This window comes from Astyanax mexicanus, chromosome 2, assembly GCF_023375975.1.
Source record: "Astyanax mexicanus isolate ESR-SI-001 chromosome 2, AstMex3_surface, whole genome shotgun sequence".
In the NCBI taxonomy this organism is placed as follows: Eukaryota; Metazoa; Chordata; class Actinopteri; order Characiformes; family Acestrorhamphidae; genus Astyanax; species Astyanax mexicanus.
In genome coordinates this window covers 60152464-60169392 of record NC_064409.1, presented here as the reverse complement: position 1 = coordinate 60169392, position 16929 = coordinate 60152464, and the positions used below count along the sequence as shown (strand labels likewise).

Here is a 16929-nt window from a genome sequence, read left to right as displayed (position 1 = left end):
CCATGTTTAGTCACTAGACTCCGCCCTGTCCAGTCTGTTAGAGGAGAACTCTAGTCTATCATTTATTAAATAAGTGTCCATTAATTTTAATCAAGGAAAATTATTTAGATAATAAATGCAGTGGATTAATATCAGTAGTTACATGTGGGTACATGTGATACCGTATTTTCTGGACTAATAAGGTGCACTGGATTACAAGGCACATTAAGTGGCACTAAGTAAGGATGCTTACTTCGCAGTGAACAAGGGTGTCGCCATGTTTTCCTTTTAATGTGGAAGCTGGGGTAAGCTTCTAAGTAAACAAAACTGTAATTCTTAAAAAAAAAATACAAATTATTTTAAAGTCAAACGAGCACTGGATATTAGTCTACACAGATTTCTTTCCTGAAAACTGTTTATTTGGTAAGTAAAGTGCTTCCATTTATTTACAGTAAGCTTAGAATTCCAGTATTTTGTCCAAGGGTGAGTGCTAGCCACAGTTAGCAGCATAGCCAGCTGCAGTTAGCAAGCGCTTAGACAGCCCTGGTTAGCAGCCTAGCTAGGCCCAGTTATCAGAGCTAGCCAGTCCCGATTAGCAGCGCTACCTAACCACGGTTAGCAGCGCTAACTACCTTATACTCTGTAATTCAGCAGAGTAGCTTTACTACTCCTTACAACCTGACCGGTAGAATTCATACATAATGCTCACTGGATCATAGGACGCACTGTAGATTTTTGGAAACACTAAAGAATTTTAGGTGTTTCCTCATAGTCCGAAAGATACGGTATATTGTTTTAGGGTAGAATTTAGTTGTTTGGTGATGCGGGGGAAACTGAATCTCTGTTTTAGCTCTGAACATCAGCATTATGTGAGAATCTGCATCTCTTGCTCCAGCATCCCTCTGTAGTCAGGAAGTGTTTCTCTTTTGAACTGCCGCTATATAAGGATTTGGTTCTCTCATGTTTGCACTCACAGCCAGCTTAGATAAGTTAGCTAACAGGCTAAACACCACAGCACAGACCATGCTCTATCTAAGTGGGGCTGAAAGCCTACACATTTAGAGCATAATACAGTATTTAGTAAATGGCTGTTCCATGCGGCAATGTAGCTCTAAACATGCTTTAAACATGCACTTTTGGACAAGCTGAGAGACAATAAACTGACAATAAAAGTATCTTCTCAGACCTTTGTGACTTTGACAAACTAGTCTAGACTGGGGGTGGGAAAATGTATCAATACCACAATATTTCTTATCAATTGATACGTGGCATCCAATATTCTTTTTTTTATTTTACCATAGGTGCTCTAAACTCCCTAAGACTCACCAATTTTGACTAAAGTGACTAATCATCTTGGTGGTGCTAGCCAAATAAATAGTGTATACCTGTGGTAAAAAGTAGTGGTGTTTTAAATTTTGTAAAACTGACACCAATAAATCCAAAACTCCTGGTATCTGCTTATTTATGAGTATTTTATGCTCTTCAGTAACACAGATGCTTTACGAAGTATTGTACAGAATTGTCTTGTGATATATCAAGTATTGCAGAATAAGAGTATTGTGACATAATAATCCATATAATCATTATTGTGGGCAGTATATAATTTATAATATCATATTGTGAGGTGCCATGTGATTCCCAACCCTATTTTAGACTCAAAAACACCACAAAACAGCAGCTTTCCCAACATATAACACACACAAAGGCCCAGGGACCATGTGCTTGCCTAGTGACTGTGCAGTAAAGCATTATTGCCCTATGCCAAACATTTAACTTCTATAGTGAGAACTCCTGCAGTAACATTGGCTTATCCCATGGGTTTCTCATCAGCACAGGGTGATTGAGTGTTTCCAGCCCTTAATAGTTAAAATGTTTATATTAGGGGAAGGTGAGCAGCTTTTAAAAGTGCTTCTAAGGCCAAAATAAACAGTTCAGAATTTAAAGGGCACCCCCGGCGTCTTTTTCGTTACTTATTTCATCAAGTAAGATCAAGAAACAAAATAAACGCCACTCAAAAACAATGAGAACCGCCACAGAGTTTAATGCCACTGACATGTCAAGGATATGTGTTGGCCAATGTAGATTACCCTTGGCATAATCTGCTCTCTCTTTGTGAGACCTTGTCTGGCTCAGATTTATACACTTTCATACACTTTCAGGTCAGATAGATAGTGTGTGTGGCATTAGATCATGCTGCAACATGTACTTTGTGTGGGCACACTGTGGTGGTTCATTCGGGTGTGGTACCTAGAAACTAAGTGTGCTTTTTATATATGACTTGCTGCTATTCATTTTTGAATGTGCAGTCATTAAGTCTAACTCACAGGTGTGCCACATGGTGCAGCCTTCTACTAAAAACTGTATTAAGCCCCACTTAGATAGAGCACAGTCTGTGATGAGGTGTTTAGCCTGTTAGCTAACTTCGCTAAGCCTAGTTGGATGGCTGTTAGTCTAAACACAAGAGAACCAATCACATCTAGCCTTTCTATCACTTCAACACCAGTTGCTTGACTTAACTCTCTGAGATATAGTCAATAGGTTATCGTCAATAATCCTGACAGTTAGTCTGCAGTAAGCTGCTTGATGCCCAAGTCATTTTAGACAAGTTGGTTCACTCAGCCGCCGTCTTTGCAGTGCTGCTAGGCAGTTATCTCAAATTGTGCAAGACCAGACACTTGATCTCTTTGAATGAGAAAAGACCAAAATGCTGGAAATCAAATGTGAATTAGTGTTTTTAAAAATTCTGTTAAAACCTCATGATCAATTAATAGATCTACCAGGCTTGCGTACATCTCCACAGTGAGTAGAGATTTCCCCTCTAGCACTCTGACTTCTCTGCTTATAGCATAACCAGCTAGTTAATTGGCTAATTTTAAGATTTAATCCATAAACAAAAAATCCCATTCATATTTCAATAAATGGCTAGTCTTCTCTATAACGTCTTTGCTCATACTCATTGGATCTGTAGTTGAGCTAGCTCAGTGAATGCTAGCTTATTGTGTGGGCTACAAAATCAACACACTACAGTTTTTTCCAACAGCAGATGCTCAGTCTGAGTCAGTCTCAGTCTAAACAGTTATAAATTGGGGAGTCAGTCAGCCAGATTTGAGTGTGTTCTGTTGTGAAGAGCATGTCATAATGCTATAAATGCATAATGCTTTAAAACTATACTAATATAAACCAGTGTTTTCAGTCTTTCCTGATTTGCAACTTTTTTTGATTGTCATACTCACAGTTAAAAATATTTTAAATCATTGGTGTGCACAAAGTTTGTGATCGAAGTAAACTCTGTACTTAATAGTAACTCTGTAATTAATAGTAGTAATAGTGGTAAAAGCAGTCGTAATAGTAGTAGTAGTAATAACAGTTCAAGTCATACTAACAGTAATACCAGCAGTAGCAGTAGTACTAGCAGTTGTAGTCATACTAATAGTAATACTAGTAGTATTATTAGCAATAGTAGTTGTAGTAATATCAGTGGTTTTAGTAGTAGTAGCAGTAGCTGCATAAGCTGTAGTAGTAGTTCTGGTATTAATAGTAGTATTTGTATGTTTGCAGGTACAATAGCCAAATAACCATTAATTATGTTTTAAGCAGATCTTGGTACCAGTACCACTTCAGGTTGAATGGATGTTCTCAGGCAGTGTTTAAAGAGTGTAGCTGGGTTCCTGACAGGCTAATACTTGCTTTCCCTGTGCTGTTTTTCTCCGATCATGCAAATAAAGAGCTGGCAATGGAATCTCAGTGTTGACATGAATCAAGACTTAATCAGCCATGCTTGTTGAATCTCCATCACAGTGAGAGTCCTTTCCCTGTGATGTGTCTAGGGCTGTATGTGTGTGTGTGTATGTGTGTGTGTCTGGTTGTCTGAGCAGTTATGGCCTACTGGCTGTGTGGTTTAATATTCCAGTCAGGTCTGGGCTTCAGTCGTGTGTGTATTTGTGTCAGCAGGAGTTTGTACATGGCTGGGATGAAAATACTGTATTTCAACCCTTCACCTCGTCTTTGTGAGAGAAATGTGGCAAGGTTGTTGCTGGTTCATTTCTCTCTGTGCTAGTGTTAAGACATTCAGATTCAGATTTCATTTAACGTCAGAATATGTTGTTTTGTTTATCCCCAGTTCGGTTGAGTCAGGATTTACTTATGCATTTATTATTTGCTGATCTTTGAACACATTATTTTTTAAGGAGATTTTTCTGGGCAGGTTTAAGATAATCCACCTGCATAATAAGATGGAAAGTCAATGAAAAAGGATTTTTAAAACCTCCACTAACACATTTCTTAAGCCCTGTGCACACCTGGCATTAACCAAGCATCCTGGGTTATCATAAGTGTACAGCACGTCCAGCAATTCAAATTGTGGTACAATGTGTCTCAAGGGTCATTTGAGTAAACCACATATGGAGGTGATCAGAGACACATATGACAACATTATTATTTTAGTGTGAACACCAAAGCGCCTCGATGTGTCTCCGAGATAACAACAAGAAAAACAACGAGAATACACCGACCGCTGTCCGACAGGGTTAGCTGAGCACGCTACAACAACATAGTTATAGATACAGGTGATATTCATGTCTTGTGCACGAACTAAACTAGCTGCTTTATTCCAGTTTAGGCTGCAAAGGAAACTCGAAGACTCTTAAGCCTTATCCGGACGAGATTCGTTTTTCTCAGGGGGTCCTGAGGTCATTTTTGAGGTCAATTTATTGGGGGCCCTCTGTGATTTTATTCCCATCCGGAACGACCATGTATGTGTTTTTCTCAGATGTCCTCAGAGAAAATTACAGGCTAAAATATCTACTGTTTTCACTGAACTAATTTTATTCCTGTCCGGACTCACATTTCTAAGTTTCGTCACCGCCACGCACCGTATTTACGCTTTGGACTTATTTCCACGGAGATCCATGTAAACACAACAGCGAGTAAAAATGGAGGAGCTACTGAACGAGATGTCACGTGACCAAGAAAGTCAAAAACCTCACTGGTCCTTCTGTTTTTTTTTTTTTTTTTTTTTTTTTTTTAACTGCAACCCGGATGCAAGAGTTTTATCACTTAGTAGAAGTGGGAAACAATTTTCACAGACGCCCCCCTGAGAAACTAATCTTGTCTGGATAGGGTTGGATTGTGATATTTTTTATGCAGTATATTAGTATAGCAGTCTTGTTTAAAGTATTGCAATATTTTGCACTAAATTGAATCATATATCTTATTATTATGCATTATTGTATTGGCAAGTTCTTGCCTAATTAAGGTAATGTTGATTTCTACATAAAAAAATGTTTTCATTTATTTCCTTAATGTATTTGTTTCTTTGTTTTTCTGTTTGTTTTCCTAAATGATTGATAGGTGATTGTTCTCTTGATAATACTGTGTGTATGTGTGTGTGTACTTACTGTGTGTATTCTCTGATTGCTCCCTGTGGGTCGGGGAATTCCACAATCTCGAACAATGTCAGACAATAATACCAACAAACAAGACGGAGAAGCGTGTGTCTGTGTGTGCCTCTGTGAGTGAGAGTAAATGGAAAGTCTGGGGGCAGGCGACTGACACTAAAAGGCCTGATTTATGGACTGAGAGTGAGTGGAGGTCTCGGGGCTCTGGGCTGTAACCGGAGAGCTGAGAGGTAGCAGTGTACTTGATACCTGAACAACACACACGTCCTTCTCACTCAACCATAAACCCCTGCCTGTTCTCCTCCCCCACCCTTCTCCCTTTCCCTTCTTTTTGAAGTGACTTACATGCCTTTCAGGATAAGGGCAAGTTATTGCAAATCATGGTTGCCATAATGCATAAGGGTTCTACTAAATCCCATAATCACCAGTAGGTCTTTGGTGAGCACAGATGGGTGATTCATTTTTCTGTGCACTGCAGGAGTCTCTGGTTTCAGTGCGTGTGATGTCTATAATGGTAATCCAGTGTATATTCTCATTTTATAACATTTATTAGTCGTGAACACAGAGCTGAGGAGTTTATAAACAAATACATGTCACCGGCTTGGTGAGACGAACTGGCAACACCTCTGCTGTTCAGAAGCTAAGAAGCACAACATAATGCAAATGTTTATGCTTTTTTATTGATTAATTCCCTATGGTTTTGATACAAGAAATCTTTGTTAAAAATAATTTAACTTAATTTATTAAAGTACTAATTATTAAATTATTATTAATCCTTTAATTATTTCTATTTGTGTTTGCAGTTTGGAAAGGTATGTTGTGAATTTAAAAATATAACATATCTAAAAAGGAAAATCAGTTGGTCGCTCATTATTAAGTGAAATCTTGTTTTCTCTTGTGTATTTTTTAATTACTCTTTAAGCAAACAAATATGTTTTATTCGATTACTCGATTAATCAAATCGATTTTTCAGTAGAGTACTCGATTACTAAAATAATCGATATCTGCTGCCCTAGTTGTTTAGGACTGTTTGAAAGAATTGCTATAATGCTTTTAAAGAAATGCTGTTTTCCTATCTCTTAATAAAAAGATTGTGTTATTGGCATGATGTCACACTTTGCAGTGCGGTTAGTAGAGTCCACCAGGGTTGTGGGCCTCTTTTAAATGGGACTGCTAAAAATGTCCACTTCTACACATAAAAATTGACCAAACAACATAGCACCTTCAGTGCAAATGTGTGTTTATTGGTGCTTTTGATGGAAAAAATGAGTCCATTTGACGAAAAAATGAAGAGAAAAAAAAAATCTAAAAAAAAAATAAAATAAAGTATATATATAATTTAGAGAGGTTCAACAACACCACAAATTGTTTTTTTTTTTTTTGTTTTTTTTTTGTTTTGTTTTTTTCAAAACACTTTAAATTTTTTAAAACTTTAAAACACTCTTAATCTTTACAGAAGCAGTGACAGAACGGGTCTGCCAGGCTTAGTTTTTCTGTTTTCTAACTCCCCAAAACATAAAATACCGTTCTGCCCCTGTTTAGTACTCACTATTTTAGTTATATGCTAGCTTGGCCATTTACAAAATGTTTAAATAATTCTTACTCTTACTGTAGGATTTTGCTAAGCAGAGACAGATACTTTGGACATAATCTTTCATACTTACATGGGGTAGCAGTTGTGGTTTCTGGCAGACAAAGGAATTACAAAATGGTTTAACCTGGTCTTTTATAGGCCCAGGACAAGTTGGAGCATGCCCAGTGTGGGCCAAGTGGCTTGACCTATCTAGAGGGGGAAAGAGTTTTCAGCTATTTTTGTTTTTATAATTTTTTTTTGTTATGATATGATTTTGTAAAACTCTGTTTAGAAAGATGTATTAATGCTGTACCCATCTTTTTAAAGTCTGAATGTGGCAGATATATTTGTGAAATATTTGTTTAAATATTTGGCTCCCCCCCCTCCACTCTAAAATGGTATGTCCTTCCTAAATTAACCACTAGGGGAAGCCTATATAAGGAGTCAGTCTTCCATGGCTGAGAGAGTGGAAATAAGTAGAAAGACAGTGATATTGTGGATCACTGCTTCTGTAAAGATTAAGAGAGTGTTTTTGAAAAAAAAAAAAAAAAAAACCACACAATTTGTGGTGTTGTTGAACCTCTCTAAATTATATATATACTTTATTTTATTTATTTTTTTTAAATATTTTTTTTTCTCTTCATTTTTTCATCAAATGGACTCATTTTTTTCCATCAAAAGCACCAATAAACACACATTTGCACTGAAGGTGCTATGTTGTTTGGTCAATTTTTATGTGTAGAAGTGGACATTTTTAGCAGTCCCATTTAAAAAGAGGCCCACAACCCTGGCGGACTCTACTACCCGCACTGCAAAGTGTGACACAATGTAGCATTTTTACCTTGAAATAACAGCTATAAGATCATGTTGATACTCCACTGACCTGTAATGAGCAGAGTACCTCTGCTGAATATACTGCAATCACTGCGACTTTGAGCTCGGCATGCCACAAAAAGCAAATTAATAACACTTGAAACAACACACTGCTCAGACAACCTGTGTTAAAAAAGTCATATTTGTGTAAAATATTGTAATAATGATCTACTGTCTCAATTCTGATGGCGGATGGCAAGGACGCAGCACCGCATTGCTTGTCTTCCAAAGCTCTTGCCTACACACAACTGTGTAATAATACAGACGTACAAGTGCTATGAATCAAGTACTCATAAGGGCCACTCACGAGCACACTTTAAATTAATTAAAACAATTTCGAGAACAGACACACTCAAATAACAAGTACATGGGTACAAGTGTGAGTAATGAGATAGGGCCTAAATCTAATGACGGTTAGCCACATTAGCCTAGCATTATCTTTGTAATCCTAAATTCACTGAATGTGTGAATCATGTGGAGCTGTGCTGCCAGGGCTAATGCCTTACCCATTTAATAGCTGGTGTTGTGTTTGAACATTCAGTGGCACTCAGATCAGATGAGATGAAATGTGATGAGACATGATGAGTGTTCCTGCATTTGTCCTCTGTAATTAAAAGAATAAGACATGCCTCAAGTCATGAGATCTTTGATAACTATCAGAGTCAATAAGCTGCTGTAATGGGATGTTAATCAGGTGTTCGTCACTTTCTGTTAATCACACATGAGAGGGACGCAATGAAACGTGTGAATTGTTAATAAAGAGCCTTGTTTGTTTCTCCACCTCAGATTAATATGTAAAACACTTGTGTAATGCTTTCGATCAGTAGCCCTTTTGTTGGTTGTGAAACCAGTTGTTCTGTGTAGTGTTAAGCATGGTTTTCAGATTACTCACTCACACCCTGTTCTCAGTGCATCTTCACATGTGTGGTCATCATCTGATTGTGTGTGGGTGTCGGCTATCTGAATTGACACTGATGCTTACTGACAGCTGCCTCATTGAGCAGTTCAGTTATGGCATAGTATTCCTGTGTGCTGTAATACTGGGACAACACTACTGTGATAAGGGGGTTTTACCAGACAGTGAAAGTGCAAGCTGTAAGGATGTTGAATGCCTGTTACGATCATCATCAACTAATCATGCAATATATGGAAATGATAGATATATAGTAAGTTTATAGTATGGTAAATTGGGTAAAATATAAGTTTGGTAATGATAATTTTTATGATTGGTCTTTATAAATCATGGGTTGTTGAGATCAGCAATTTCATTTAAATATATCATATAGCAGGAAGAACACAGTGATATGTGAGAAGTGAAATAAATTTTATAGGTTTTACAGAAAATGTGCAATAATTCAATATGCTGGCCCAACATTATGTGTCAATAATTAAATTAGACTGCAGAACTTCAGATCATTAATCATTTTACAGATTAAATGCTCAAAATGTGTTCCTGTGATTTAATGTGGAACAAATCAACACTGGAACTCAACAACAAAGACAAAGGGATGTTCTGATTGCTGGATGATTTCAAGAAAAATATATAGGAATATAAAGAAAAACATGAATGATTTGTCAAATAGGGCAGTGGTGGCTCAGTGATTGCATTTACTGTACAGGTGGGTTAAAATTCCATCTGTGCCTCTTCAGCACATCTGTGGTCACTCTGAACCCTTGACACATTTGTGAGTTTGGTACGGACCTAGAAATTGCATTATTTTGCTATTAAATTATCATTAAATCAGTGCCATAAAATAGTCTTAAAATGACAATCATGTGGTTTATTGCAATTAAAAACAGAACATTTTTTGTTAAAAAACAGTAATAGTTATGGTGACAGGCCTAATGCACGTAAAGTTAACAATGAGCTCACTAAGCACAAGACATGACCAGTCAATCCTAACTGGGTTCCCGTCCTAAAAACAAGACAGCTAGACTAAAGCTTTTCCGTCTATGATGATGGATTGCTATAAAAAAAGCTTATTTCCTTTGTCCAATATTTACAACAGAGCGGTTTATAATAAAACAAGCTCCCCGAATGGAGAAAAGGCAGTTGGCCGCTCTGTGTAAATGTTTATGCTTCTGAACAGTAGTTCAATTTGTGTAAGAGGTTAAAAGAGGTATTTCTGAGAGGGTGGTAGTATTTACATTCTGCACATTTTAGGGGAAGTGCTCCAGGGTGTTTGCTCTAGCACAAGTGTGTGTGTATATGCGTGGGTGGGTGTGTCTGAGAGTGGAGGAAACGGTTGAAAATGCTATGCTAGCTTTCCTTTCACCCCTTAGCCAGCAGCTTCAGTAACCCTGCAGAGACACACAGGAACATGTTTACATGAAGTGAACATGAATGTGTTTCCCTTTGGCTTAAAATCACACGAGCGACTAAAGGCTTCCTTTAAGGCGGTTACTGTATGTTTTCCTGTCTGTTGTAATATACTTTTTTATGGGCTTTAGCATGCACTCTACAGCAGCTCCTGTTTACATTACATATTGATCAGCTGGGACCTAGGAATAATCATCAGATTGATGTTTATTAATGTCATGAGTGTTATATAGATATATATATATTTATATTTAGATACAGTCAGACACCCTTAAACCCACTGTATTCATTAATGTCATGGGTTTTTCAGAATTCAGAATGTGTGGGTTGTTGGTATTCGTTGTTTATCATCAGTAGATGTCCAGGGTATTTCCATTAGCATGTGTGCAGAGGTGTGAGAGAGGTTGGAGGAAATGATAGAAAACAGCCTTTTGCTATCAAGACTCTGCTGTTTCAATCTGAAATAAGTGCTTCCCCCCCTCCCCCCACCCACGTAGTTCTGTATGTATTCACAACTTAACTGAGTCAAAGCAAAATGATGACTTGACTAAGTTGTGTTGAGCCAATATATATATCTTTACAGTGTATATATTATGATTGAGGTGTTTTTGTACATGAATGTTACAGTTGTTTGTTTTTGTAGTGACTAAAAATGTCATTGCAAAGACATACAATGATTAGAACAAGTGCATTTACACGTATTGATCACTTTTACATTTGTGCCAGCAAATCAGTATTAGTATTAGTAATTAGTAAAATCAGAAATTCAGTAATCCCCAAATATGTCCACACTCTTCACATATCTGATGTGTTTCTTTAATATCATTAGATATCATTAAGAGTTGGGTTAATGCCACATTAACTTTTCCAGTCATTACTTGTTAATGCATCATTATGAAGGGCTTCTGTAACTTTCTCTTGTCTTTCAAGAAAAATTATAATAGTTACTGTTTGAAATTGTCCACATTGAAATCCTTGTCAGATTCAAGTAACAACTGAGAGAGCTCATGAATCTCTATACAAAACTGCAACTTTCAAGTTCAGATTCAAAGTGAAAAAAACAATCGACAAGGGAGTGTTTATCCAATACTAAAAACTCCATCACATGAGTCATTTAGCTTTCTGACAGTTGCTGCTGTACTTTTGGTTGTGGTTAAATGCGGTCTGCACTGTTTGCTTTTTTGTGTGGTTAGTGGGTTTTTTTTTAGCTTCACTGTGGGCTGATGCTCACTTATACTGGTCTGTGCAATGAACTCTAGAGAGAGGTATCCAGTTAATGATGTTAAAAGTCTTTACTCTGCCTTCTACATGAGGCACATAAATTTTGTACATTTTAAAATGTAAGTTTGAGTTAGATACAGGCAAAAGGAGCATATTATAATACTGGCAACAGCTATGTGCAAGCATTTAGTGATTAAACAAGGAACTGCTGCTTTCTTTTTTTCTCTCAAGTTTTAAGTTATTAGCCCTGAAAGGTCACGTCAAGCATTGAAGCTCTTTTTATGTGAGCTAATGTATCTGCATTTTATTTATTTGAAATTTTGTACGAGTATGCTGGTGTTATCCCTCTCTACTATGCAAATCCAGGTGGATTTCATCCAGCGTTCTGCTTTATATACATGTTTATGTATTGGCTTGAACATCAGTAGAGATATACATTAAAAAATATATTCCCTGCAGTAAAAAAATAAATAAACTACAGCTAAACATGGTTGAGGCCTTCTGATGATCTGATATTCTGATGGTGTGTGATGTTCTAAAGCTCTGCAAAGTGGAGGATAAAGCGACTGTAGTTCTGTATCAGCAGAGCCACAAGAGAAGCCTCTTACCAAGAAGCTAGAAATGAGCACTCCAGCAACAAGAGTATATTCTGAAACACAAGGCAAAGTCTGCAGAGAAATGGTTTGAAAAGACATTTTGCTATGCCCTTTCAAGTTTCCAGTCTGAAATATAATAGAAGATCTCTGAATTGATTAATAGAAGGCAGTGCACAGCAAACAAACAGCCAAGCATTTCAAGTTCAGCTTCAGAGTTAGAACAGAAATGTCTGGAAGAATGAGTGAATATTACTGCTGAAAGATCCAGTAGCTTCTTAATAGGTAATTGAAGAGTTGGTTCTGAACAAAATAATACAGCACTGATTGTAAATTAGGCTTATTATTAAAATGAATAAACATTCAGCTTTTTACTGGTAGCTGCTTTTTTCTGCCACATTCAGCAGCATTTTTTTAAACACGTTTTCAGCTGTATCTCTAGGAGCAATCAGTGCTTTTGCTATCTTTTTGTATCATTTCCCATGTTTGTGCAAAGTAATGATCTCTTCTTTTGATTATTCTTTGTCTCTGTTTCTAAAATGCAGCTAAACATACAGCAATCAGACTGGATGCAATGGGATAAGTGTAATTCTAAAAATAAACCAACTTTATAGTTTATCATATTGATCTTATATTATGTCAGTAATTTTGCTATTACTGTATAAATATATATTCCTTCAAAGCAAAACAAATGTGGTTGTTAAGATAATATTCGTTGAAGTAAAGCAAAGGTTAATTAAAACCTTGGCATCATAGTATATACACATTACAATACAGCTAAAACACAATAAAAATATATATATAATCTTGGAAAAAAGCTGTGTATTGATTGGTACTGGCACCGTATGGGACTGAAATAAGTGCACATGATCATAAATGTTGAAATAAAGGCACAAACAATGGGGAAATTAATTTTAACAGCCCCTTTTCTGGGCAGTAATTGTTTTGTTGGCTTAATAAAACACTAATTTTAGAATACATACCAATTTGCGCCAATTAATGTCATGGTGTTTATAAACTGCGCACATAAGTATTATGAGTATTATTTATAATTATCGTTCATCACCTGGTTTGATAAATTATGAAATGCTTAATTACCGTATTTTTCGGACTATAAGGCGCACTTAAAAACTTTTAATTTTCACAAAAATTGACAGTGCGTCTTATAATACGGTGCGCCTTTTGTATGGATTTTACTCGTCAGGTTGTAAGGAGCAGTAAACACACACTCCGTGCAGCGTTATAGAGAGTTTCAGTGCTATACAGAGTCCAGAGCCGTGCAGCTCCGAGGCTGAGCAGCAATAGCATTAGCTAGATGCTAACCGCTAAGCTAGCTAGCTTATTCACTGAGATCAGTATTATCTAAATTTTACTCGTCAGGTTGTAAGGAGCAGTAAACACACACTCCGTGCAGCGTTATACAGAGTTTCAGTGCTATACAGAGTCCAGAGCCGTGCAGCTCCGAGGCTGGAGCAGCAAATAGCATTAGCTAGCTTATTCACTGTTCAGAGATCAGTATTATCTAAATTTTACCCGTCAGGTGTAAGGAGCAGTAAACACACACTCCGTGCAGAGCAGCAATAGCATTAGCTAGATGCTAACCGCTTAGCTAGCTAGCTTTTTCACTGTTCAGAGATCAGTATTTTCTAAATTTAGCACTTTTAATACTGCTGGAGCAGTATTATTAGAGTTAGATGCTAATCACTAAGCGTTCACCGTTCAGAGGTGAGTTATCGGCCTGTAAGTCTGTGCTGCTTTGCCTGGCTAGCATTAGCTAGATGCTAAGCGCTAACTCTCTCAGAGGTGAGTTTTATCAGCCTGTAATCTGCTTGTTTACAGTGTTAAAACAAGCTACGGGGGACGAATCGCTAGCTAATATCTCACTGTCTTACCAGAACACGCAGGATTACTCAGTGTAACGCTGTCGTTTAAGTTTGGGTTAACTTTACTAGTTTAGGTGACTAGCTAGCGTGCTAGCGGATAGCTATGCTAACGCTGGTGCAGCAAGCCTTAGTGGACATCTGGAAATCTAAGCTTACTGTAAATAAACTGAAGCACGTTACTCACCCAAATAAACAGTTTTCAGGAGAGGAATCTGTGTAGATTAATATCCAGCACTCGTTTGACTTTGAAAGAGCTAGATTTATATATACTGAGACGCTCCACCGGCAAGCGACCACCCCCGGTGGGGGAAGGGAAACATGGCGCCACCCCTGTTCACTTTGATATAGGCACCCTTTCTAGTGTCACTTAACGCGCCTTATAATGCGATGCGCCCTATGTATGGAAAAATAGCAGAAAATAGGCGTTCTTTGATAGTGCGTCTTATAATATGGTGCGCCTTATAGTCCGAAAAATACGGTAGGTAAAAATGCCTATATCTTCAAAAATGATAAATTATTATTTATTTGTACTGTCTTCATGTTTACCTGCATCTGTTCTAATGCAATCTGGAGCTTTTCCAGGCAAAAACACATTATTGCTAAGATAAAAGGGTTGAATGAAAAATAAATAATGTGCCTAAATTACTTTCTAGCACATCCTTGCTCATGTCTATCCCTTCTTCTTCTCTACAGGGATGCTCTAAACCTGCTGAAGAAGGGAGATGCTGCACGTCGAGCAGCTCCAGTATCTGCTCCTCCTCCTGCTGCCTCTGCTCCAGCTCCTGCAGCTCCTGCCACTGCCACCCCCGCTCCTACAGCTGCTCCTGCCTCAGGCCGCCCTCTCTATCCAGCCATATCAGTGCCCGGCAAGCCTGGCGCTCCAGTGAGTATCAGTCAAAAGTTTGGACACACCTTCTCATTCAATTATTTTATTTATTTATTCATTTATTTTTTTTATATGTATAATATATTGCCCAGCCCTACCCCACGTCCACATATTCCACTTCTGTGGGACTTGGCATAAGTCACGGGACACCACACTAGTGTTTTTAGTCCTTAAACTGTCTCGTGGTTAATAAATTTTAACATCAATAACATCGTGAATTATATTTTATGAGGAAAAATATATAATAAAATGAGATTTCCTCTTCAGAGTAGGTGAATTGTTCAGCAGACTCAGGGCTGTCACTGAAAGTATGTGTGGTAGCTGGAGTAATCTCCAGCGTGGGAACTGCTATTTCACTGTGGGGCAACATGATTTCTCTCATAGCCCTCACTGGTGCATAAAGAGATTGAACCAGACAAGCTCACCCTGTAGGTTCTGACTCACTTTTAACCAAAAGCACATGCCAGTGCCTTCTCCACCTTTTTTTCTTTCTCTCTCTTTCTCTTTTCTTTCTGTGCCATATGCTGCCACTACAAACCCATTCTGCTCTGTGGTTTCCCTGTGGGCAGCTGTAACGTTAATGCTCCAGCCCTAAAGCTTTTGAAAAAGACACGCCAAGAAGTTGTTTTTCAGTTTGATGAAGCACAGTTAAACCACAGCCTGTGAGGACAGTGGAGCAAAATACACAATTCTTGTACATTTAATTTGGGAAAAAATAAGTAAAGATGCTTTAAATGGTACTTTTGAGTGCTGCCATTGGAGAACGACTTTTAATGCATAAACATAAAGAACCATTTTTGTCAGTTTGTTATATAAATACTAGTGAACAGTCTAATTTTTTTGTCCTGGATGAAATATAGCACATACATTTGCAAACGAATATGTAAAATGAACATTGTTGTTTTATTCTATAAACTGCGGACATACTTTCTTCCAAATTCCAAATAAAAATATTGTCATTTAGAGCATTTGTTTGCAGAAAATAAGAAATGACTGAAATAACAAAAAATATGCAGAGCTTTTAGACCTCAAATAATGCAAAGAAAACAAATTTATATTCATATGAAGAGTTTAGAAATCAATATTTGGTGGAATAACCCTGGTTTTTAATCACAGTTTTCATGCACCTTGGCACATTCTCCTCCACCAGTCTTACACACTGCTTTTGAATAACTTTGTGCCACTCCTGGTGCAAAGATTGTATGGCTTGTGATCATCCATCTTCAAAGGAAAAATTAAGGAAAAATCAAAATCAAGGAAAAACATAATTATTAAGTGGGCTCTTTTTTTCCAGAGCTGTATATTATTGGTCTATGACACTGGCCAATCAGAGCTTCATTTTCATAACTGTAGACCACAAATGAGCATCACGCAGTGGCAAAACAGCTTAAAATGTTCAGAGCAGAAAAAAAGCACAAAACACAACAGTGACTTTATGTAACCATTTTTATTTGTGTCCTGGTCATTTCTAGTCTTTTCATGGCCAAAAAGATTTGCAAAATATAGCTTTCCAAACTAATGAGCACTCGTGTGAAGGAGAAAAAATTGAACAGAAGCAGAAAGCAGATAATGAGCAGAAAAACAGAAAGAACAGAAATACAAAAATATATAAAAGCTATGGAGCCTTGTAAAAGTTTCCATAGCTTTTATATATTTTTGTATTTCTGCTCTTTCTGTTTTTCTGCTCATTATCTGCTTTCTGCTTCTGTTCAATTTTTTCTCCTTCACACGAGTGCTCATTAGCTTGGAAAGCTATATTTTGCAAATCTTTTTGGCCATGAAAAGACTAGAAATTGTAAAAAGTTTGTAAAAGTTCAGTGATTTTAAAAAGTGCTTCCATTTTTTTTCTCTCTGACAAAAAGCATACTCATTTAAATTCAGTAACTCAGCACATAAAATCATATTATTATTTAAAAAGCTGCAAAACTATCCTGAGGATCTAGTCCACCAGGCACACCACACTACATTATTGTTATTATTATTATTGTTATTATTATTGTTGTTATTATTATTATTATTATTAGTCTCCCTCCTAAAATACATTGAAATACATTAATTTAAAAAACATTAAATCATTATTTTATTCATGTTTAAGTCATAGACTGTTGTGTGAGCAATTGCTTCTATTCCAAAAATCATACTCTGTTTGAAAGGACCTGAAGTGTGAATTGCCTGTGAAGACCTTTAAGAGGTCCTTTAAGTAAA

At 37.1% G+C, this 16929-nt stretch overlaps 1 protein-coding gene across 1 annotated transcript in view; it reads left to right on the top strand.

Moving 5' to 3' along the window:
* The window catches only part of pdhx (pyruvate dehydrogenase complex component X), a 78103-nt gene that overhangs the window by 40838 nt on the left and 20336 nt on the right, over window positions 1-16929 (top strand). The window contains exon 6 of the mRNA XM_007228153.4: window positions 14532-14721. Coding sequence (XP_007228215.3) covers window positions 14532-14721 — 190 coding nt within the window. The remainder of the gene's footprint in view (window positions 1-14531; window positions 14722-16929) is intronic.